The 26,268-nt window shown below is 39.9% G+C and overlaps 1 protein-coding gene across 1 annotated transcript in view; it reads right to left on the bottom strand.

Annotated features, from left to right (window-relative positions):
- Positions 1-4,771: 4,771 nt before the first annotated feature.
- LOC149316104 (omega-hydroxyceramide transacylase-like) overlaps positions 4,772-26,268 on the bottom strand; it is a 29,378-nt gene continuing 7,881 nt past the window's right edge. The window contains exons 3-9 of the mRNA XM_089518615.1: positions 23,185-23,417; positions 17,069-17,134; positions 16,359-16,568; positions 10,694-10,754; positions 9,513-9,749; positions 6,900-7,011; positions 4,772-5,795 (exon numbers count right to left, since the gene is read on the bottom strand). Coding sequence (XP_089374741.1) covers positions 5,702-5,795; positions 6,900-7,011; positions 9,513-9,749; positions 10,694-10,754; positions 16,359-16,568; positions 17,069-17,134; positions 23,185-23,417 — 1,013 coding nt within the window. The 3' untranslated portion in view covers positions 4,772-5,701. The remainder of the gene's footprint in view (positions 5,796-6,899; positions 7,012-9,512; positions 9,750-10,693; positions 10,755-16,358; positions 16,569-17,068; positions 17,135-23,184; positions 23,418-26,268) is intronic.

Here is a 26,268-nt window from a genome sequence, read left to right as displayed (position 1 = left end):
CCACAATATGATGGCTAATCATGTGATTAACATCATGTGTAGTAATCCCTGACAAGTGCTAGTAATACTCATTCCATGGAATTCCCACACATACATAATGAAATGCAAGATACTATATCTTGCTTTTTTCACTTTCAAAGTCATGCCATAGTTTTATTCCCACTGTCTTGGCTTTATGAATATCAAAGCCAGGAAAGCCTTGTTACTGTGCCATATCTAGGAAAGCCTGAGGTTTAAGATAGGAGAATGGGGAGCATGCCCACACATTAGCTACTGTAGTGGCAGATTTATACACCAGTTAAGTAAACTACAACTCATTCATAGGCCTCAAATAACAAAAATGCAAAATGCCATTTACTAAATGTCAAGGTTTGAATAACTGTTAGCATAATTCACATTTTTGGTAATGCTTTGGGGCCTCTTAAACATGACAGAGACCTACAGCCCCCAGTATGTCTTAATTTGGCTTTCCCATGGTTTAATTCTTTTTTTTTTTTTAGTGTGTCACTCTTTATTGCCTATAGAAGTCAGAGATATCCTTCATTTGAAAGCTAGCCTACACTGCAAGTATAATGTATATCTGATGTCAGCCAATTCATTCATCCTGGTTCATTTGTTCTATAAAAAACAGTGTGTATATATCTGTCTAAGGATAGGGATGTGAATTAAAATGTAGGGGCAATAATGCTAGATATGACAACCATCTTTTTACCTGTGCCAGGAAGAATACTGAAGTATTTAAACTGGAGCCCTTCAAATATTTCTGCTGAGACACTATCCTTATGGGAAATCTATAAAATGTCACAGGCTACTTTCTGTTTCCATAGCAAACTGCTCTTATAAACATTATCATAGTATTGTGATGAGCATAGTTTAATGGAATCATATGTATCATTCATTATTTCTACCTGGTAAATATGGGATAGGTGAAAAGACTGTGCCAGCAGGTGTTTGAAAAGGCTCCCTTTATTGAGTTTTGCACAAATAATCACAATACAACTTGATAATTAGTGATTCTAGCACAGCCTTCCCCAAACTCTTGCTCTCCAGATGTATTGACTACAGCTCTCACAATCCCCAGCCAATAGGGCATTAGTTTGCAGTACAGAAAAAGTACAATATTCCCAATAATGTGGAAAATTTGCTCCAATTCCATGTATAGTTCAGAGGAGATGAATGTTTCAGCGGCCATTTTTTCCAAATCCAAAGTTTCCAATTTGGAAAAAATGGCCACCAAAACAACTTACGGGGCCTGAATTCAACACTGGAGGGAATGAGAAGCAGTTTTGAGGAAAATGTCCATGCAATAAAATCAGCATAACTTCTGAATTTGAGCCCAATTCAAAAGAGGTAAATCAGGCACCAGAAGCTGTGCGATAGTCCCTAGTCTTTGCAATTTCAATCAGGTGACTCCCTGAACCTATGAACAGCTTCATAGCTCCAGCCCCTTACACACTCGGGAAGGAAACAGCAGTTTCCATCCTCAATGTAAGCCCCCTTGGTCTTTCTCCCAAGTGCTCAAGGTATCCAGGCACATCAATGCAGCCAAGGGGGGGGGAAGAGATGGACAGAGCTGCACCAGCGAATGTCGTAGCTGCTGTTGCATACCCAGGGTTAGGGAGTTGTGGAAGGAGGATCCAGCACACCATAAGCACATACAGTATGTTGCTTAACCAGGAGTTATGTCAAAGTATGTCACCAAAAAGATTCTAGTCAAAGTGTGTCTCTCTCCCCACAAATAGTGAAAAGTTTATGGTTACACACACAGACCCGGTTTCAATATGATAAACAATGGGGATTTGGAGCATCTCAAAATAATGTTTATTCATAAGCACACTGCTTGGGCAGTTTTAATAGAATGTAACAAGAGGCACAATGCCATGATAGTCCCAGAAGAAGATCAGATCATCACACCTCCCCATATCCCAACCAGTTCTGAACATATCAGTCTACAAAGAAAATGCAAAGCATAATATCATTTTATCTTGACTGTGTAAATTCTTTGAGCTTTGGTATAAGGCTGGAAGGCTGGAATCCTGTAGGTGTACTCTACTAGCATAACTGTGCTGCTGAGGGCAGTGATGCCCCAGTGGCAATAGGAAGAAAAAGGCCATAGGTGTAGCAGTCTTGAGGAAGGCAAAATCATCATTGCTCCTGTTGGAAAGGAAAACTGCCAGCTGGCTCTGAGCAGCCTATTTCTACAATAACTGACTCCTAGGTGGCCAAAGTGTTTTAGGAAGGGTGGTTTAGAAAATAATCTGTCCTGTAACCAAGTTTTGGAATGAAGACTTGCTCTGAATGTTTGCATTCAAACAAGTTCTCAGTTTTCCATATTTCTCATATGATTTATCATTTTGATCTGTTTGAAAGATGCTGTGGTGTACTCAAACATGTGACCATTCTTGTGAATTTTACACACACACACACACACACACACACACACACACACACACACACATGTTGACCTCAGTGAATTCAAATGTAGATTTCTAACCTTAACGGTTTGCGGTATCAAAGGTTACAAATCAAAGAAGGTGAGAAACTTTTTCTGTTCCAGATCTGAGTTTTACTCTAATTATATCCTTTATACTCTGATTTTTACAGTGTATCACATTGTAACAATTTGTAATGAAATAATTATTGTGATCAATTAATACATTCACCATTGAAATTTTGCGATAATTCCTTATTTGTATACTGCAAAGCACTGCTTTTAATGTTTAATACCTGCAGTAATGTATAATTATTGGTCATATAAATAGTTCTCTCTTATGACTCTGTGACTTTCTAAAGTTTATTACATGCCTTGCTGAAAATGTTTAAACGTGAAGTGACCAGTACAAAGAACCTGTATATATTCTATACAGGTTGTTGTTTGATCTCTCTTTCTCAATCTCTGTCTCTGTCTGTGTCTTGCTCAGTCACACACACATACCAGCAGTCCTTCTGACAACAAAGTATATTATAGCTGGAGTTGTTTTGAAGGACAACAAAAGAAAACAAAAGGGGAGTTTTGGGGTATATGGATACAGTTTAACATGTTTTCTGCAGCATTTGCTATCAAGGTTGTAATACTTTATTAATTATAAAAACTAGATATGAATCTGCTAGACTAAAGCTGCAATGCTATGCATGCTTACCTGGGAGAAAATTCCACTGAACACAGCGAGACTCATTTTTATGAATAAACAGACATAGGACTGCACCATCAATGTGATTTCTTTGAATTTGTTGTGACCTTAAGCCTCAACTTTGACAGCACAATCCTATGAATGTTTACTTGAAAGCTAGTCCTACTAAATTCATTGTAGCTTGCTTCCAAGTCCGTTACACAGGATTATAGCCTTAGGGCCGGAGCAGATGGGTAGGGAACAGTGGCTTGATTCTGCTTTTTACAAAAGTGGGTTGAACCCCTGCTGTCTACATGGCCCATTCCCAAGGTGAGCTGAATACACATGGATAGACTTCAGGACTCTTCATGGATAGACCTCAAGCTGCACTGCTGGGTAATTTTTTTGTTGATGTTGTGTCCCCACCATGCATGCATACCATCACACAAACACACTGCCTATGACCTCCAAGTATCCCCCACGTCTGCCCAGGTACCATCCCATTGCATGACCACTCCTTTGATTGGCCACACAGTCGCATGTGGGATGCTCCACTGATACAGGGCATCAGGGCATCAGTGTGCAAGTGATACATTGGCAAATCACAATCATGGAGGCCCCCCCATACATGTCCCCTTCACCCCATGACTCCCTGTCAGACTGTCTGGTTTGTGTAAGTTGTAATGACATCCATTGGAGTTGTCACACTTTCATTGTTTTGCTTTGCTGCAGCTCACATTGGCGTCAACCTCTTTGTATGCAGGTGAGAAAATGTGCATTTTCTGAGCTAAGCCGGAAACTACTGGCTTCATTCTGCTCTGGCTTTTAGCCCCAGAGCGCAGCTTCATTTTGCTTTACACCCGCTTTGGAGGCATGTGTCATATAAACACCCCACCTTCAAAACAGCTGGAAGCCACTTCATTTTGCCTGTCTGTTTCACTCCACAGATTAGCTAAACTTAATCCCAAATTTATTTGTTTCCAAGTAAATTACACAGCATTACAGCCTTAGATTAGTTATAAACTTTAAAACACTAAGGCATTTATAAAATGCATATATGTTATTTGTTGTTGTTGTTAACTACCCTTGAGTTGGGACCCTATCGCATGGGGTTCAAACCCCAGTTTGCCTTTCTCGAATTCAGTCCCAATTCGTGAGGCAGCCGGATGTTATCACAAAGAAATCACCACCAAATTGCTACCCAGGTCCATCCTGGATGCAGCCTGAGTCCTCTAAGCTGCTTCGGTGGCCATTTTTAGAGTTGGAAGCTAACAATGTCCACCGAAGCGACATACAGGACCCAAGCTGCATCAAGGATGGACCCGGGCAGCGATTCAGAAGTGATTTCTTTGCAATAACATCTGGCTGCCTCCCAAATTAGGACTGAATTCAGGAAAGGTAAGCCAGGGTTTTAACCCCATGCAATAGGATCTGTGATCTCGATTCATGGCAACCCTATGACTATATATTATATGGATAAATGTAATATGTGGATATATGTTATAAGGTATAGCTTATAAGATAGTTGCATAACAGCTTCCAAAATATCTGTTAGCATAGTAGCTATCATGGAAAGCATTGTTAGTGAAGCATCCTGGCAAGAGAGCTACTATAATTTGCTGAGGAAGGAATGTTGTGTTTTCCTTACTATAGGAAACATCCAAGTTAAACCTTTGAGCTATTTCATGTTTCAAAATACGTATGGAATTCAGAAAGACTGAATTGTTTCTCTTTTATACAAAATGGTAATAAAACAATAATTCTGTGACTTCATATTCTGGAATCCTATTGTTGTCATATACAGGTGTTACCTACCTGTATATGCTTTTATCTTTGGTGAACAAAGAAGTAATCAGTACTGCCTTGTGCAATGAGCCCTCCACCATGCAACCAACATTTTCAACTCTGGAGCACATCACTAAAGCCAATTAGTGATCAGGAGAACTAGGGCAGCCATATAGCATCTGACTCCAGTGAAAACATACTAGTATACTGAACATCTAGGAGTATGATGTCTTTTTCCAGCTGCAAAAGGGCAGCTGGCAGCTACCCAGGGGCTACCTGTCCTCTCCTAGGAGTTGCCAACAGCGGTGGACTAGTCGAACTGATCCACGGTCCAAAACCTCATCTGAGAAACAGGAGTTCAGTGATCTGTACCTTGAAAATAAATTGTCCAGCTATGACAACAATTACTTTGGTGTTTGATCTGTAAAGCAAATCACTAGACGTTATATTCCAGTGTATAGGTTCATAGTCATTGCCTATAGAAACAGACATATATTTCTATTTTTTCTTCATACCTACCGTTCAAGTATGAATGATTTAAAGCCAGATGTAAAGGTAAAAAATTGGTTGTCACACTCTTGACTCTGAGCCCTTTCATGGCCAAACAGTTGTAATGTCAGATACTATTCATGGGCTTTGTAATACTTCGGGGAGGGGAAATGGGAAATCATCCAATAGAATTTTGGCAAGCAGTGCAGCTTTTATTCATGAAGACAGAATGGCTGAATGCTCTTTGCAGAAGTTTCAGTTCCTTCAGTTCTTGAATATTTTTAAAGTTTTTAGATTGAAACAATATTGATTTCATATCAGTTTGCCCTGGCTGCATTTGACAAAGAATCACTTTTGAGACCTTCAGAATTGTTGTCCAGACCAGATGACCTCTTCCACAGCCGCAATAGCCTTTAGAAGAAAAAAAAATACAAGAAAAATCACACACTTTATAGGCAAGGGTAAACTGAGAAATATAATGTAATATATTGCAATCTTCTGGATGAAGATACAGATCCTATACCAACTGAAAATTGCCTATTTAAAAGATAAAGAAAAAAAGATGGGAAAACAGATAATATGAAAGCCAAGAAAGCCTTGAGAGCTGCTGCAGGACATAATAAACAATACCAGGCTAAATAGACAAATAGAGCACTGGTATCACATAGGACAGTTGGTAATTTGTCCATCCCTAAGTGTAGGAAGCAGTTCTGTAGCTTGGGATGGACAAATTACTTTATGCCAGTCCATATTTTGCTCATGTTTTGCCAAAAGTTCATCCCATTTAATTTCTGCATCAGTCTGTTCAGTCTGTTCATTTCTGCATGCAGTTTCCCCTGACATATACAGTTTGTACACAAAAAAATTGTATACAACAATTCCTAATATATGCATTTTTGTAGGTTTAGAGAAGTGTGCAATCCAAAGAATAAGAAAATTGATATCCATATGGATACTAAGAAAGCACAGGTTAACTCAATCAGCTTTAAAAATGCAGGTTAAACAAAATATTCCAACCTTCGTACTTTAAAAAATTTCTGACTGCCTTATTTAATATCTAATGTCTAAAGTTAGATTTTTAGTATACTGCTTCAAAGATCTAATTCAGTTTAAGGATGCTTCCCCATTGATCTATGGCATTTTTCTAAAGGGTGAGGCTACAGGTATTTTATTTCTGCACCAGGCCATAGTGTAGTGATCTGAGTCTTAGACTAGGACACTAGAAGACCAGGGTTCGAATCCCTGCTCAGCCACAGAAATCTACTGGATAATCTTGGGAAAGTGACACTCTCTCAGCCTCAGAGGAAGGCAAGCACAAATACCCTTTGAACAAATTCTTCCAAGAAAACCCAAGAGAGGTTTGCCTCAGGGTTCCCTTAAGTCAGAAATTACTTGAAGGCACACAAGAACAACCAGGCACTAGTAACATTCCTCATCAATACAAAATACCATGCTGTTGTTAACTCCTTGCTGAAGCCATGAGATGCTGAAAAATTTCCAAAAGGGTGCTTTTACCTTTTATAGAAAGACCATGCCACTCGTGTTGGACTTGTTAAATGATGCAGAATGAATCCTGCTACTGAGTTTAGCAATCCAGACCTTTTCTGATTGTTCATGACAGCAGAAGCTATGAACAAAATCCAGGGTTGGGGGGGAATAATAATAAAATTAATCATTTCTTGAAGGCAACAGATTCACATCTCAACCCCACCAAAATCTTCCTCCAGCTACAGTCTTGGAAAAGACTAACAACTCCACATTCCAGCTCCTCTCATTCCCATTTGGGCTTGCTAGCTCTAAAAGCAGCAAAAGTCTATTTAGAGTTGACCTTACAGCCACATTTTACTACTGTCTCCCAGAAACCAACAGCTCCAAACACTCTGTGCTAACTCCACCCATGACAATCCACCAGGTTTTGCTCTTGGCCCACTTTAATTCAACACTGTTCCTACACATGACCAAAAATGGTGTCCAGAATACATCAAAAGACAAGCAATGCTTATGAAGCTGCTATTACAGAGCTATGTGTTTTACTGACCAGTAAGATGACATATTCGCATTTTCTGAGCCCTTTCTTTGTCAATCACAGAGCACAGAAACTTTTGGGACTTTATCACATGAGGAAAAGTGGACATTATTCTGTGAAAATTGTGCAATCGCGCTGAAGATTTTCACATGACATCACGATTAAAGAGTACTTATTCTGGCAATAAATAGGTAATAACCAGCAACAAATCATTCATGAGGAAATCCAGTGAATTATTTGTTGCTGGTTATTACCTGTTTATTGCCAGGATGAGTCCTCTTTAATCATGATGCATGTGAAAATCTTCACTGTGATTATGAGATTTTCAGGGGATAATGTTTGTTTAAACCCCTGCTTTCCCCTGATTCTGCAGACCCTATGTGATAACGTCCTTACTGTCTAAATGTAACCAGCTTCTGTTATTTGTTACAATGTCTGAGAAGTGATCCACTCCTGTAACATGTTACAGCCTTGACAAATGTTAATTCATTGCATTATTTGTTGCCCTGCATTATTTTCTGTTCCTTTTGCAAGGGAGAGAGACCTATGAGTGTGAAAAGCACATAAAACCTTTCTTCTCAATTTTTTTTTAAATGCTCTTAAAGGAAATTTCTGAAAGTAACTAGATGCCACTCTTTGTTACACCATTAAAATAGCTTCACTCTCCCTCATTGGCTCAAATCCTATGGTGACATAAGCATCATATAACCTGAGTGTGCCCTTTTGGGTCATTGAAGACACAAGTATTCAATACCTCCTTATGCAGAGTTCTGCAACACCATCAAAAGACAAAGGCAAAAACGGCAAAATGAAAATTGTAGTTGAGAAGAAATAATCAAATAGGCAACAGTGATGGCAGTGGAAAGTGACTTGGAAAAAAAATCAACTTTCCTGTGGCACAAGCAATTGTTCAAGCCATCCACTCACACACTGTTTTAGCTCTGTGGACTCTTGCTGAGGGCTCCACTCAGCCATTCAAGAAACAGATAGTATTGCCTGCAAACTTTTCCTTCTGCTGCTTCCTTGCACAAGTGAGCAGAAATGTATGATGCTGTTGTGGTCATGTGCCTTCACATCAACTCTGATTCTTGGTGACCCTATCTTAAGGTTTGCTTGGCAAGATATTCAGAGGAGGTTTGCTATTGACTTTCTGGAAGGCTGTGAGGGTATGAGTTGAAAATGTAAGGCAGATCTTATAAATTAAAACTACTCCCTTTTGCAGTTTTCTAGAGGTCTGTTAGTCCATTGCAGCAAAACTAACAAAAATCTTCTGGTGTCTTAAAGAGTAGCACATTTTATATGGCTTAAACTTTCATGGCCACTTAAAGCAGATTCATGATATAGAACCCTCACCATTTTAGCATTGTTCTGGTGCAGCTTCCATCTTTGGCTGATTATCATAAAGAACAGAACCAGCCAGTGAACATTCCAGATCCAGCTTCTCCAATGAATTATATAGAATATTATTTTAACTGGGTTGGATCCAAGTCTTGATATGTGCAATGTGGTAGAAGGAAATTTTCCCAATCGCTTCTACTTCAAGCCTTCTGAAAATCCTACAGACCCTACTGGTAATCTGTGATATGAAGAATGTGGAACAGTGATTCCCCAAACCCGAGCAGAGGTATCTTCTGCAAGCAGAGCTTTCTCATCTACATACATGAGATTTTTCCCAACCCACTGTATCCATGGTTGTCTTTCTGGAAGGTTTCTTTACTGATACCCCCAGCACCGCATCACACATTCTCTCACAAGCTTTCCTGCACAGGTGATTCATGAAAACTAAGAGCCTTATTGCATGAAAAAAAAGTCAAAACGTAGAGGGAGAGTAGCAGCTTTCTCTATGCCTCTCCATATGCCATAGCAGCACTTCCATTAACTTCCTGATGGAGATGGCAATAATGGCTTATCTTTTGTCATGCTTGAAAAATCCATTCAACAAAAGGTACACTTTTACAATTGTCCCCCTTGGGACGAGAAAGAAAGTGCTACAACAGCACGCAGAGAGGCATGGAGAAAGCCACTACTGTCCCACTCCATTTTGGCTTTCTTTTCTCGTGTATAAGGCTCCAGATGGACAGCATAACACTTGAACGCCTTACCTTTTCGACAATGCAGTGGCAGGTGTTGCAATACTCTGATGCCAGCTCTGTGTAGTCCACTAATCACAGAACGCCATAAAAAGTCTTTAGAATCTGTCCCATTAGTTGTGTTGATGACTCTTGTCCCTTGATTTTGACAAGAAGGCTCTTTACCAGCATGGAACAAATCTTTTTTACTGAACACACCAACAAATTCAAAAGTCACTGTCTTGGCAAGATAACCTATGTCAAAAATGTCTGTAAAGAAACAATTAAACAAATTCATAAACAATTGCCTTAAAACAAATATTTTAGGTACCGATAAGGTCATAAGTCACGGGGTGAGTTTCTATTCCATGAGCTTTTGTATACCACAGGCCAAATTGTATATGTCAAGTGAAAGCAATGGATAAAATCCAACATTGGCCAAGTGGACAACTTTGTTTTTAACAAGAACTGTTAAAACCACCAGCAAGGGTCATTTGCCTGCTGCAAATCACCCAAAGAGCGACCTCTTGTTTCCAATGTATCAGCAGATTTGGAATTAATTTCTACCCACCCTTTCAGAAACCAAAGGAAGAGAGGATGATAGAAGCTGGAATCTAATCACATTCTGAAACAAGAATCTGACTCAAAATGAAGCACAATAACTTAATGGATTTGAATTAATCAGAGAGGTGCTGTAACTGATGTGAAATTTACAAGAGGCATTTGAAGGACATATATATGGCTTCTTAAGAGACATGACACCTCCAACTACTCCAGTAGTAGCTCATAAAGAAACCACTTCTAAAATATACATCTGTTCTGTGAGAAACAATGAATTTGGGTCTTTCCAACTCACTGTTAATAAGATGTGTGTATTTTAGAGCTTTACAAATCTTTTATGAAGAGAAATTAGAGCTCGGAGACGTTATTTGTTTGAACAATAACTCTACAAATCCCCCAGCCAGCATAGACACTGATGATGTAATTCAAGAAAGTGGTCCATGGAACACTGCCAGTTCAGAAGCCACCAGATGCTAGTCCCCAAACAATTTTCAGGAAACAATTGCAGCCAATGGCCATAATGGTACCAGTCACAGGCACATTTTTTTTTTGGGGGGGGGGAGCAAAAATTTAAGGTGTCCCACATCAGATAATTTAAGAAGTGCTGATGTAAAGAACAACACTTTGGCCTGTATGGTTCAGGTAACACTTACTGTTTCTATGTAAGAAGAAAATGGCATCTCGATAGCCTTGTGAATAAAATTCATTCATAATCTGTGGAAAGACATGCCATATGTCATCATAACAAGCAAACAGCATATGTGGGCATGTGTGTGTGTCACAAAGGCTGAACAATTCAATTCAGAAGGAAACAATGGATCCTGGCAAGGACTGCAGGTTTGCCCAGTTTTGTAGCAGGACTGAAAAGAGCAATATTTAGTACTAGGGCAGAGTTTCAAATCTTATTTTTAATGCTGTTGTTGTTGTTGTTTAACAAAGCCTAGTTTTTAGCCCCCATGACTGTAAAAACATGTTTGCTATGCCTGGGTGAACAATGCCTACAAGCATTTCACAACCTAGTGGAGCAGTTGGATAAGATTTCCAATAATTGGAAGGTAGTGTTTTAGTATTCTGCTGGCTGCCCTTCCTACCATTATCAAACTCATATCCTCCAACATTTCACAGCTGAAAACTGGAACATGTGTGACCAAGCAACATCAGAGTTTGGTGAAGACAGCAAAAGTTATTAATGAGGAAGAACACACAAGCTCAGAGTTACTGCAGCAAGTTGCTTTTGCCTGAGCCTAGTGGAAAGGGCAAGAATCTACTCCTTTCTCACCTCTCTCTTCTGCTGAATCAATGCACTTTGAATTCAGTTTGCTGCAAATTAAGCAAGTTAGGGATTAGGGGGAAAAGAAGAGGAGGGCAGAGAAACTGGGATGGCAGAAGACTAATCAGGATTATTCCTGCCAGATGGGAACAGTTGGAGGGTATGAAAACAAGGATACCAAGGTGAGTGAAAATGCATTAGCTCTTGGCATGGTGGTGAAATGTATACTTGCAACTAGCTATCTATTCTTAAAAATATCCTGACTAACTATTAATCATGATGAATTTATATGCCTCTAAGTGGTCATCATGACATGGAGCAGCCTGTGGTCTCAGCAGGAGATGGACATTTCACCACAAAACATCAGAACAAGACACATCAGGGAGCCCTGATGGCACAGTAGTTAAATGCCCGTACTGCAGCCATTATTGCAGCCACAAGGTTGTGAGTTTGATCCCAGGGATCCAGGGCTGACTCAGCCTTACATCCTTCTGTAGGTTGCTAAAATGAGTACCCAGCTTGTTGGGGGCAATTAGCTTACACATTGTTAACTGCTTAGAGACTACTTTGTTCAGTATGAAGTGGAACAGAAATGTAAAAACTATTACTATTGCTTCCTTCCACCTTACTTGGATCATGAACCACCCATGATCATTACCAGCTGTCACACTGCTGGGGAATACAGTCATGTGTGTATGCCTAGGCATATATGCTCATGTCCTCCTTGTGGCTTCATATAAGCATCTGGTTGACCACTGGACAGGCCTTTGGTCTGACCCAGCATAGCTCTTCTTATGTTCTTATAAAGCAGAGCTCTAAGACAGATGCTTAATACTTTCCACCAGTGCCCTTAGCCTGATCTACGTCATTCCTCTTCCCAAAGCTGCTCTTAATTGCATAGCTAATTTATAGCTGTAGAAGGCAAGATAGCAAGGAGGGATATAACTCAATGGCAGAGATAAAGCTTTGCACACAGAACATTCCATTCTTTATATTTTTAGATAAGGGTGGGAAAGACTCCACCCTAAAAATCTAGAGAGCCATTACTAATCAGTGCAGCTGGTAATACTGAGCTAGATGGAGTAAGATGCTTCTTCACCATAAGGCAGTTTTGTATGCTTCTATAGGGAGAACTGCAATGTGTCCAGGGACCAATTTACTGCCCTGGGAGCCACATAGACTGCCATATTGAAGAAAACAAACAAACATATAAACAAAACCTGGAAGAATCTGGAGGTCCACTTCTAGTTTTGAAATATGGGGTTTTGAAATGTTAAAAAGTACAGGTTACAATATTTCCTGCAACCAGAGGTGCAGCCAATTAGTTTCCTACCTAGCCTACTCCCTTTTGAGGTCTATGTATACCCTGTATTCCCCTGCTACTTAGGAGAGGGCACTTGCCTGCCCAAAAATTAAGACCATCTCTACCACTGGTCATGGTGGCTTTAAAATATGCTATGGGACATTTTACCTGAATCTGGTGCCATCTAAACATCTTTGACTATAATTCTCATAATCATACAGTCAACACAGCTGGCTGTGGAATTATGAGTTGTTGTACAACACATCTAGGCCCCATTCCTACTGAGCATACAAAGCGATGTATATCGCTGCGAGTCTGGATCGGATCAAGTTTCTGAGTCATATTCGAATCAGATCCATCGTTCCCATTACAAAAGGGAGCAAATGGACTCGTTTTTTTCTTGACCCATGTTCTTGTTCCCATTGAGCTTTCTCCATTGTATTTTGACACGGGTTTTTTTGTTCCCCATTCCCATTGCCTTTCTGGAACCGTTTTTTAAAAAACTGTCAATCAAGAGCTTAGGTGATTAGACGTCACAGTGAGGTCTAATCCCCCCTTCTTCTTCTTCTTCTTATCCCCCCTTCTTCTTCATACCACCCCAATACTCAGCAGCCACCCACCAATTTTCTGTCTCAAAAAAGGAAACAAGGCTGGATGCAGGAGCCACATTCAGGGTTTGGGTTTTTTTCCCCTCTCTCTCTTTTTCTTTTCCACTCACAAAAAGTTTTTGCCAGCCTCCCCTTCTCCATATCCCTTCTCTTCTTTCTTTTCTTTCCCCCTCCCTCTCCAAAAACGTAGTTTAACTTTCTTCTTTTTTAAAAAAAAATTAGTGTTATACACTCAAATATTTATTATTATTATTATTATTATTATTATTATTTGCAAAGAGAGGGAGAGAAGGATGGCTCTGTAGGGAATTTGAAGAGAGAAAAAAGTTGAGGGGTTGGATAGGTACATAAAGAGAGAGGGAGTTGTATTTCTTAGCGTTCCTCCCTTTAATTTTTTTGGGGGGGATGCTTAGGCCCTTTTATTACAGTTGGGAGCCTCGAGGTTTTCCAAGGCAGAAAAAGGTGCTCACTTGCAACCCAATGGGGCTCCTCGTGAGCAAGAGCCTCAGGTCCAGCATTCCTGTCTCAGGAGGATTTGGGGGAAGGCATTTCCTTCCCAGTAAGCCCCAAAAAAGCTGAGGAGAGCCTGAATGAGGAGGCTCTTGGCCTCCATAGGTCTCCTCCCGAGCAGAGGACCCTTCTTCTTCAAACTACCCCAGTATGCAGCAGCCAGCCACCCCTTTTCTATCTCAAAAAAGGAAACAAGGCTGGATGCAGGAGCCACATTCAGGGTTTGGGTTTCTCTCTCTCTCTCTCTCTCTCTTTCCTTTCCTCTCACAAAAAGTTTTCGCCAACCTCCCTTTCTTCATATCCCTTCTCCTCTTTCCTTCCTTTTCCCCTCCCTCTCCAAAAAACCCAGTTTAACTTTTTTCTTAAAAAAAAAAAAAGTTTTACACACCACTGGGGAAAGGCTACGCAAACGGGGGGAAATGGTGCCGGGAATGCCAGGAAAGAGAACAAAGCTAGTGACACCCCCGGGGACAGCCCCTTGAACATTGCTGCTCCCCTGATTCAGACACCCTGGTTCCCATTAATTTGCCATGGATCCAACATGGCAGCTGCAAAAAAAGCCTCTGGAAAAGTGCAATCAGGATAACCCAGGTTATCCACCGCTGATTCAGGGTTTAGCTAGAGAAATCAATCTAAGTAGGATCAAACATGGATTCAAATGGGAACGATTTTCTTTAAACAAGGATCAAACATGAGTTCAAATGGGAACGATGTTCCTATAATCCGATCCTTGATTCAGTTTATAGCCCTGTGGGAATAGGGCCCTAGAGGGCAACTGGTTGCGGAAAGCCCTACATGTCAATCCCATACATTCCTTCACTTTTCTTTGTTTGCTAGCCAATCATAACACCAGATGTTTGTCAGCAAGGGAAGATTAAAACAGTCACTTGATATCATATAAAGGAGACTGGGAGTTTATCCCGTGAATATCCCAGAAAAATCGCATAATTACACGAAACAATTTCACACGACATTGCACAAAACTTGCCATTAAAGTGATCACAAAGAAGCATTATCACACATCTTTCTGGATTTCAGTGACAATGCATTTATTTTTTTAAAATCCTATTTATTGAGTTTTTTAACATTATCTAAAAAAAGTGTATATTTTTTTAGTGACAATGCATTTCTGATATCACCTTATTTGTGAAATTGTGTGTGATAAACATTAGTACAATTACTCACAATTTTCACTTTATTTACGGGAAGCTTTAAATGTGATTTAATCTCTCTTTAATGCTGAAGTTAGCTCCAGTGTGATAAACTCCATAGTCTACAAAAGCTCATGCTACCAACTTCTTTCTTTCAATTAGTCTCGGAGGTGCTATAAGCTCTCTCTGCATACTGATTCGACAGACTAACATGGCTATATCTTTGAACTCTTGATGTAAGAAGATTAAGGAGAACAAAATGCAGATAAACCACTGCAAATAATTCAGCTTTTCATGGGAGGCAACAGCCAGCTTTGAGTACATCACTTATTCATTTTCCTGCCAACTCCAAGATGGTTCTCAAGAAATCCATTGTGGACCAACATGCTATCAATACTGTTCCAGGAATTCAGATCCAGTCCAGCTGGCTGCTGGATCTAAACAATTATAATCACTTGAGAAAGAAACATGGGCGCGTTACAGACGGCCTAGGAGGGGCCGTCTCGTGCCGCCGCCGGTTGCAGCGTCCGGGAACCGCAGCAGCCAAACGGTGCGGTTCCCGGACGCTGCCAAGAAGGAGCACAAAAATTGCGCTCCTTCTTGCTCCCCGGAAGAGAAGCCGCGAGGCGCTAGTCACGCACTCGCGGCGTCATTTCTGGGGCACGACGTGCAGACGCAGAGCGTCCATTATGTCAAGATGGCGGCGGCCATGTGGAACGGCTGCCGCCATTTGTTACGGACTCAGTCCGTGCTAGGGTTAGGGGCTTCTGGAAGAGACGCCCCTTTCTAACCCTAGCATGGACTGAGTCCGTCCTAGGGTGCCCATTTGTAATGGGCCATAGTTATGAACATCTCACTGAATGTTAAATGTTAAAATACAGTTTACAGAGGTACATCTGAAATATGTGGCCTTAGCAAGGAGATCAGTCTGGCAATTTTTATACATACTGGAAGCAGCATGGTGTAGTGGGTTGAGTGTTGGGCTACAATCCTGGAGACCAGGGTTCAAATTCCCACTCAGCCATTGCGTGGTCTTGTGCAAGTCATACTCTCTCAGCCTCAGAGGCAAACCCCTCTGAATAAATCTTGCCAAAAATACCCCTTAATAGGTTTGACTTAGGGTTGCCATAAATCAGAAATGACTTGAAGGCACACAGCCACAACAAAATAAACACTTTAATCCACTAACCCTCGTTGGCCCTCATCTTACTCTTTTATGCTCTCTTTGATGCCATGTTTCCAAGTCCTTCATTGATTTTACTCCTTTTTGGAATTTATTAAAATAAAGGAAAGAAAGGGGGAGTGACTAACACCTGGTGCTTGGAAAAGTTATTCATTGCAACAACCTGGCCATTAGCTATGTTGTTTGGGGATCCTGAGAACTGTAGACCAGAAAGTTAATTTGCCTAAAGTTACTGGCCCAGTCTTTTTGGGCAAACTGATGAATACAGTAATCAGATGACTGGGACAACTTACCCGGTAGCTGGGTGGGAACAGAGCATAGCCAATCCTGCACAAGTTCTCTAGGGAGATCTGAATGCTGCCATGTACAATATGCAAGCTGTAGAAGATGGCTGGGCAGTCTCGAGGACATATGTCAATCTCTCCTGTAAATGGAGACACTGTGATGGCAGTCTCTAGGTCAGAACGAGGTTGCAAGTTAGTGAAGCCACCATCAACATACCGCTGTAGAAAAGTGATAAGAATATTTCAATATAATATTTCATAATACTAAGTGAAATACATATGAAACAGAATTATTAAAAGGGCACACATTTTGAATATAAGTATTACTGCTAGTACTTCATCCTCTTCCAAATTTATCTTTTAGGCATGTATTTTGTTTTACAGTTAGCTAGTCTCAAGGATTTAGATATGTCAGAGATGCACATTTCTGTCTCTACAAGATTGCCTGTAAAAAAAAGCCTACATTTTGATACTGAATTTTTCATGTTACTGATCCAATTGTTTATGCTTTTATTGCGGAAAAGAAGAACAGATCCTTGCATGTAGGAGAGAATAGGTAGGCACAGAAACACAACAACTGCAGTATACCTGAGATTACCTATGCTGGTCCCTTAATCTAAGAAAATAAAGTGCAGTTCTCAACTAAGGCACATTCTGAGATTGGCTTGAAAAGACAGAAAAACCAAGCTCCTTTTCGTTATTTGCTCATGTAAACTCACCACACCTCGGAAGGAGGGAGGGATGAATCCAGCATAGATTGGGACAAAGCAGCTGCAAATCAATGCCTGTGGGAAGAGGAAGGATAAGGAAAAGAGAGGAGGCATGAGTGTTTCATAGAAGCACTGAGACATCGGAGTTTATCAGACAAGGGAAATTGGAAGTATAATCCAATGGCAATCTGAACGCAATCATGGGGTTTAACGTTATTGCATGATAGACTACCACACGCAATTTCAGGCAATGGGAAGTCAGTCTGAGCGCAATCGTGGGGTTTAACGTTATTGCGTGATAGACTACCACATGCAAATTCGGGCAATGGCATGCTATTTTCAGGCAATGGGAAGCCAGTTCAAATGCAATTCAGATTCATGTAAATTCATGGAACTAGAGAATTAACATGAATGCGTTCTGGCCCCAGTTTCTTTTCATTCAAAATTAAGAGAAATTTCTCACATGTGATAAAGTCCATCATTTGGTCAGAAGAAGTGATTGTACCATATTATTGATTTAATTAACGTATCCAAATAGATTATCGTGATAGTCTGTTGAAGAAAAATCACCAAAGAGTTTTGTGGCACTGGTGAGATGGATAAATTAATAACAAGTGCTTTCTCAGATTGTAGCCCACTTCATCAAATGCATAACATGTTACCCTGAGTTGAGGGTGATACAGAAAGGGAGATTAGAGAGAAATAAAATACAGAAAGCACTGGCAGTGACAATAACAACATTAACACGAGCCATTCTACATACATAAGGGCAAATAGGCCATTTCCTAGGGGGGGGGGAAATAAAAATGAAGATTAGAAATAGCTGTATTCAAAAACCAGAGAGAAGACATTTCAGCCCCCTCCCCAGGACATTTTTCCCCAGCCAGCCAGATGAGACCAAAAACTCTTCCATCAATCTCTGCCTTGCTATTAAGTTAATTTAGCCTTTATAATCTCCCTCTTCCCTTCCCTCCTTCCCACTGAGATCTTTTTCCTGGCCATGCTTGATGTACACGTACACATGTTGATCTAGAACAGAACTTTCTAATACAACCTTGCTATGGATTGGAGTCCTGCTGAACCTAATTGAACTTTTCAACCAAAACAAGCAGCAGTTCTTTCCCTACTTTGTAAGATACAGTGCAAGAGGTGATATGAAACATGATTTCTGTGTACCTCCTGCTAAATAAGTTTTTGTCATTTTCTTCCACACATATACAATTCAAAGAACCATAGTCTCCCTTCCTATCTCTCTCTTTTTCCTTTATTGCTTTTCAGTTCACTGCCTCTTGTGCCTGATGATATCTCCTCCTCCTCCCCCTCCCCAAATATCATTAATTCCTTTATGATAGTGCCATCAGTCAGCTACTCAATAGACAACTACATTCTTATTAAGGTTGTCCATTTGTCAACAAAGTTACTACATCTGGGTTGTAATCCTAGTGGTAAACTGGTCTGATACCACCTCATCTCAGCATCCCACATGTCCTTTCTGGCCTGCCTTTAGAATTATATTACAATTATACCTACAAGACACACAGAAACAGTCATATATAATGCAAGGGCAAGGGGAAGACCATATAAGACTGCCCGGCAGATGGTGGAGCATACAAGATATCCAGCTAAAATATATACCAGAAAGACTAAGGATGATTTATATTTCCCTAACAGGTGAATAAGAGCAAGAGACACTGCTGAGTTCCAGTTAATTAGGAAGTTGCAATCTGTCACCAGATAAAGGAATCTTAATACAATGGGGCCTACAACCTGATGATTAGTTTCCAATACAGTTATTGTTGTTGTTGTGTGCCTTTAAGTCGTTTCTGACTTATGGCAACCCTAAAGTGACCCTATCAAAGGGCTTTGTACACCCACCGAAACAATTGTTCAACGTAAGTAAATATCACCAGGGACGTAGCTGGGGGGGGGGGGGGTTTCTTGGGGTCCAGACCCCCCCTTCCGTTAGAAAAATGAATGGTGCATGCTGCTGCGCCGCCGCACCCAAACCCCAATATAACGGTGGCACTTAGTCTGGACCCCCCCTTTCTAAAATCCTGGCTACGTCCCTGTTATCACTGTTTCAATGGGTCCACTGTAGTTGAGACTGACAATACAAATTAGATCATTTAACACATTTCGGTCATACTGTGTTAATTCATTTGCCTGGTGACAAGATGTCCTTGTCATCAGTAATGGTCATGTGAATTGCTTGTGTTACTAATGTAATTGTCAGTGCCAGTACTTTCTATACAAACTTTATCATCTATACATTCATCCCCAGTCATACAATGTGGACTGGAACTCAAGATAACACTACTGATGAGATTAGATATACCTGATGAAACTTATGCTATAAGAAACATGGGCCTAGTGTTTGTGTCAGCAAACAAGAACAAAAGAAATGGAGTTGTCTTTTATATAAATCAAAGCTTATATGAGATAACAATTTATAAAATACGGTTTCCGGTTGAAAAAGAAAAGAAATCACAAAAGGTGACTTGACTTGAATACAGAGTCTAGAAGAAAAGCAGAAAAACATTTTTGATAAAAGCAACTCAACAAAATATTAAGGAGCTTATTGCTTGGCTTATTAATTTGGCTTACCTCTTGGGGTTTAAATTTCAATTCGAGTTGCATCCTGATCTTATCAGAAGGTTTTTGCTGCTGAATTTGCCACCTGAATACAGTCCAGGTGCATCTGCGCTTGCAGGAGTGCTCCACGCAGCTACCACAGCGTTCTTGGAAGCGGGGATGCAACCGGGGTGTATTTGGACAGCAAATTTCACAGCAAAAACCTTCTGATAAGATCAGGATGCAGCCTGAATTGAAATTTACTACTATCTTGGCAAGTAGATTAAGAAAACATATTTCTCAGAATATCCATGAGAATCTGAATGGTTATTGTTATTGTTTTTCTAAAAGACAATTAAGGACTGTAAGAACTGTTATTAACATTATTAAATTCTTGGAACATCATAATCACAAAAGACCTGTTTTGATATTATTTTTCTGATGCCGAGAAAGTGCTTGATAATATTTCCTGGAATTTTTTATTTCAAATATTGGAGAGAATGAAATTTGGTGAAAACATTATTTAATCAATAAATACAATTTATTCAGTTCAAAAGGCCCTGGTTTGTTTTTAATTGTGATGAAACAAGGGTGATTGAAATACAAAAGGAGACTAAACAGGTTTGTCCCCCCTCACATTTACTATTTATTTTGCTGTTGGAGACCCTACTGAAAGATATCAGATAAGATGACTGGATTTATGTGGTGAAAGTAAAAGAAAAAAAGAACATTATAAGATGAGAGTTCATGTGGATGATCTTGTGATAATGACCTAAAACCCATTGGACTCAGTGAAGACTCTTCTGGAAAAAAATTAGTCATTTGGGAAATGCTCTGGTTTTAAAAAAATAAAACAAAATTGCTGACTAAAAATATGATTTCAGAAGAGAATAATGCATTAATTGCTCTTTCAAATTTTAAAGTTGAAAAAAGGATATTAAATATTTGGGAGTTACAATCACAAAGGATAACAGTTTAGTATTTCATAGCAATTATGCAAAAGTGTGGAAAATGTTTAAAAGAAACTTAGAAAAATGGGATAAATTAAAATTATCCCTTTGGGGTAAAATTGCAGTAATAAAAGCAAATGTTTTACCAAGGCTTTCCTTTTCAAATGATCCCTACTATAACAAATGGAATATTTTATGTGAAGTGGCAGAAGAAAATTTCCAGATTTATCTGGCATGCAAAGAAACCCACAACAAAATTTAAAACATTGTATGATGATAAGGAAGTGGCAGCTAGGTAATCCCTGATATGAAATTATATTACGAGGCCTATTATTCTGTATGGCTGAAGGAATGGATATAGCTTAGAGATATGAGACTCTTGGCACTGAAAAGCCATAATTTAAGATTTGATTGGCATGGTTAGTTTTTGGCATGATAAAGTTAAGGCACATATTGAATTTAAAAATCTTCTGCAAGTTGGTATAGAGACTTTTTCCCTAAGATACAATTAGCCACTTCACAGCAGAAATTTTTTTTTTTAGAAAAGAATGGGCCTACGCAGATGGGGAGGAGACCATTGGCCAACCACATGGTATCTCACCCACAGTTTCCAACCTTTTCCCACATTTTTCATTCTTGTCTGCAAAGATGAAATGAGAAATTTACATTCATAGCATAGCATAGTGGCTTGAGTGTTGGACTATGACTCTGGAGATCAGGGTTCCATTCCCAGTTTAGCCATAAAATTCACTGGGTGACCTTGGGTAAGTCACATGCTCTCAGCATCAGAGGATGGCAATATCAACCCCCCCTCTGAACAAATTGGGCCAAGAAAATCCCATTATTCACCTTAGGGTTGCCATAACATAGAAATTACTTGAAGACACACAACAGCAACAGTAGCAATACCACAAACAGGTGATCTGTGGAGGTTTTGGCAGGTGGAACTGCCTGAGCCTCTGGAGTAGATATGCTCTCTCCTCTCCCAATATGAGTGCAGTTCCTCTCCATACCTCTTCCACGAGCCACAACTAGAGCCTTGTGTGGATCATTTAGCCATGAGCTTCCCACAATACAAATCTTGTCTCTCAACTATGAATGCAAAAGTTAGCTTTATAACCTAACCCTACGAATGTAACATGGAGATAATAATATTTATGTTTGGTTATTGTCATATTGTTGAGAATAAAGTGTGGAAAGTATTCTAAAGATTCAAAAAGGTAAGGTAAAGGTATTCCCCTTGGACAAGTAAGTTTATTGCACGAGGCTTGGAGAACGAGAAAGAAGTAGAATGGAAGGGAATGGGAAGGGAACAGAATGGGGAGCAAATGCATATTATCGCACGGGAAAATGTCTCTGATGCCACCAGGAGTTCCCAATTCATTCCCCATCCATCCCACAGCAGCCAATTTTGAAGAATGATTCTGAACAGTTCTTCAAAATTGGATGCTGTGGGATGGATGGGGAATGGATTGGGGACTCCCAGCGGCATCGGCAGCACTCTCCCATGTGATAATATGAGTTTTTCCCCATTCTGTTCCACTCCGTTCCCATTCTCCAAGTCCTGCGCAATAAACTTAAAGGTTGTCAAGTCATGTCTGACTGTAGGGGATGGTACTCATCTCCATTACTAAGCTGAAGAGTCAGCATTGTCAAAGACAACTCTGTGGTCATGGGGCCAGCATGCACAGGACACTGTTTACCTTCCCATCAAAGTGGTACCTATTTATCTACTTGCATTTGCTTGCTTTCGAACTGCTATGTTGGCAGAAGCTGGGACTAGTGATGGAAGCTCACCCCTTCATGTGGCACTTGGGCCTCGAACTGCCAACCTGCCAGTCTTACAATCAACATCTTAACTGCTTATAAATTTTGAGTATCATCGGCTTGGCACAAACAGGCCTTTAGGGATGCCCTCGTCATGTGCTAGGGTTGCCTGGGGGCGGAGCGCCCACACGCCTGGCAACCCTAGCATGTGATGAGAGCATAACAATGGTGGTGCCCTGTATACATGGGCGCCGCCATTGTTATGAAAGCGCCGTGCGGTGTCCACATAGCGCCGTGCAACGCTTACGTAATGAGAGCGCCAGTGGTGCACTCATTATGCCGCCGCTGTGGCTCTAAAAGAACCCACTTTTTGTGGGTTCTTTTTCCGCCGGCAGGAAGCTGTACGGTTTGACGGCTGCAGCTTCCCTCCAGCGGAAAAAAAGGCACTGAGAGGCCGCCTTTTTTGGCGGTCTGTACAGCGCCATCATTATCATTCCTTACTATTGATTAAAAAGGCTGTTTGAAAATTGTGAAACCAAATGGTCCTTCAGTTAAGGCATTTTTAATTACTGACATTGTATTTTCTAAATACAGTACAATCCGTAAGGCTACTCATTTTCTCCACCATAGCATTCTATTAGTCAAAAGCTGTAGTTAGGTCTGTGAATTCTTTTATTCTAACATTTGTCATACCCTTTAAGTTAATGTTTACTCCTATGCTGATGTTTGCTTCCTTGATGGTTATTTGTGAAATTATATCATAAGGAATTATATTATTAAACTAACATTGTACGTATTTTAATTTAGTTTTCACATAAGAGAGGGGAACTTTGTCACCTGAATAAGCTCTTCTTTGGAATTATACTCGGAAACCACAACATTCTGCCCATCTACTAAACGTGTGAGAGAAATATAAAGCCTTCCTGTGGCCATCCGGTGGGCGTTCTCTGGCAGAATTTGGGATAGCCGCTTCTGCAGGATCCGTACAACGCTGCAACCAGGGGCAAGGGGACCTAGAATGGTTCTCCGGGCATCTCTGGCAGCTCCATATAAACACTTTTTAACATCATCTGGCAAGAAAGAGGGAAACAAAAAGAAAAGAAAAAGCCATTAAGGCATGCCAGTCAGGACTGTTAGAACTACCTAATAAGAAGTTACAGGTTCATATGCTTATAAAAATATTTAATTAATTAAGAAAAGAACAAAAGAAGATGGTGGCACAAGATCACCCTGAAGGTATATGGAGATGGCAAGGTTATCAAGGTTAACAATAATGGAAACTAGTCATAAAACCAGTAACAGTGCAACCAATATGTTTTTTTACAGAGCATTTTGTGATGTGCCTATTTACTAAGGGAAGTTCTTCACATTTTCTGACACTCCCCAAATTACTAATCCAAACCCCCTCACTCATGAATTTTACTTACCAAAATGCATCAGTAATAATGTACTGGTGCTTAGGAAAATATATTAGTCAATTTTGCTTCAGTAAAGTGTGATCAACCATTGGAGAAGAGCCTAATCAAAAACAATACTTCAGCAAATTGGGGTGGAATACATATTTGGCCAGTAAAGTAAAAAAAGAATGGAGAATAGTCTTGCTTGATCTGGTGCCCTTCATATATGTTAGACTGCAATTTACAGCATCCCCTAACTATGGGATTCTGGAAATTGTAGTCCAACATATTAGGAGCACATCAGATTGGTAAAAGCCAATAAAATATACAAATAAAGAATGATCATATAGATACCCCTAGTATTCCAGCAGGAAACTGAAAACCTTGTCAATCAAAACACAATCACTTAACTTATCCAAAGAATGTTGTTTGTCACTTGGCATCAAATAAGGTCTTGGATTCTTTATCTGGTTTGTTCCCATCACACTACTGTATAACTCCCTGTTGACCTCAGTTATCCAGGCTGATGCTAATTCAAGGAAAGGGAATGACTTCCCAATCAAAGCTTAATTTGGCTTAGCTTTGATAACTAGCATTCAGTCCTTTTCTTGGCAATTCTTGCTAGTCTGTCAATGACAGAGTGAACACTACACTCAGTTTATGATGAGTGATCTTTTTTTTTTTATCTATACTTCCACCATCAGACTTTCCATAACTCATTATCCCCATCTCCCATCCTGGGTCCAACTGAGCATGTCAAAATTATCTGGGTGCCTCCAGGCATAGGAATTAGCTTTTAATAAAAGCCAGTATGGCATAATGGTTTGACTATGGAGTTTATCACATGGAGGCAGAAACTAGAATTAAAGTGAAAACAAACTGCTTTTGCTGGTTGTTTTTCACATGATGTTCAGGGTTAATCCAAACAGAAAGTAAAAAAAAACTGCAAATGTGGGTTGTTTTTCAGATGATGTTTGGGTGAAAGAGAAATAACATGAAAATAACCCAAACAGAAAGTCACAAAAACCCGCTCCTTTTTACTTTTGGGAACTTTTGAAAGTAAAAAGGAGTGGGTTTTGGTGACTTGTTGTTTGGGTTATTGTCACATTATTTCTCCTTTACACAAACACATCTGAAAAACCCGCTTTTGGGGGGGGGGGGTTTCACACTTTTAAATCCAGTTTCTGCACAGGATTTAAGCAATTTGCCTCCATGTGATAAACTCTTATGACTCTGGAGACCAGGGTTCAATTCCCCAATTGGCTATGAAACCCACTAGGTGACCCTGGGCAAGTCATATGCTCTCAAATTCAGGGGAGGGGAATGGCAAACCTCCTGTTAACATATGTTTGCCTTAGGGTCGTCATAAGTCAGAAATGACTTGAAGGCTCACAGCAACAACAACAGCAACAACAACATAAGCCAAAATATCATCATCACTAGTGTCCATTTGTAATGGAAAATTCAGAATGGAAAATGTTTGGGAAAATATGGGAGGGTTATAATACAACAATATCTTGACCTCCATTCTGCCAAGAAATCCATTCATGAGGCGGGTGGGGTGGGGTGGGGTGTATTGCAGGATAAAAGTCTCATCAGAAAGGCCATGTCTAGCTTCCAATTCTGCATTTAAACTGCCCTGTTGCATTTAATATAATATCTGAATAGATAAATCACAATATGAAATTGTTGGCTGCAGGCTGTCTAAGAAAATCCACATTATTTAGATTGTATTATAGTACTTAATTTACTCTGGGAAAACAAGTAATGATGTATTGCATCCATTTTGATAAATGTATCTAGAAATAATAATTGTTCATTCACAAAGTACCATAGCTAATTTCTGTTCTAAAAATGGCCCAAAAAATGGTTCCAATTTCAGCACTAGACCCAGGCAACAATCCTTTTATGGGTCAACAATCATAAATATTACCATTAGCTATGTCTATACTGGGGAAAATACCGTACCATTTGTCTAACATCTTACCTTATTTTCCCTTCTCTGTTGTGGGGAAAGGAGACCTAAAGTTAAATGTATCATAAGTTTACACATGCGATTAATATTGTTGAATCAAATGAGCTGCAATAACATAAGTATTTCTTTGCTGGAGTGAAGCCTAAGATAACCAAATGAGTTCATTTTGCATGTTCTGTCTAGTATCATGCAATGAACCTTAAGGCTAGTCTAGATATAAGGGGCAGGCAGACAAGTAGGCAGGCAGACAGATTAGATGGGTCAGAAATATCATTGTGTCCTGAAGATACTGGATCTCTGGGAATTAGGGCTGATATAAATGTTTGAGTAGAAGTAAGGGAGGATGCACAACAAGTTCAAGTAAGGTCATAGTTTGGCAAAACATGAATTACTGAAACATGTCCAGAAAGGGAAATTCTGGCTGATTGATCTTAAAAACAATAGACGAAGGAGACTCTGAACTTCTTGTGGCCTGGAGCCCAAATAAGCAAGAGGTCCTTGAACTTCTAAATCATAACAGAAGATCTTTCAAATGGGATAGTTGACTCT

This window comes from Sceloporus occidentalis, unplaced genomic scaffold (genome assembly GCF_023333645.1).
Source record: "Sceloporus occidentalis isolate IW3139 unplaced genomic scaffold, rSceOcc1.0.p SCAF_3, whole genome shotgun sequence".
Lineage (NCBI taxonomy): Eukaryota > Metazoa > Chordata > Lepidosauria > Squamata > Phrynosomatidae > Sceloporus > Sceloporus occidentalis.
Note: the sequence above shows the minus strand (reverse complement) of the source record. Positions and strands in the feature narration are given on the sequence as shown.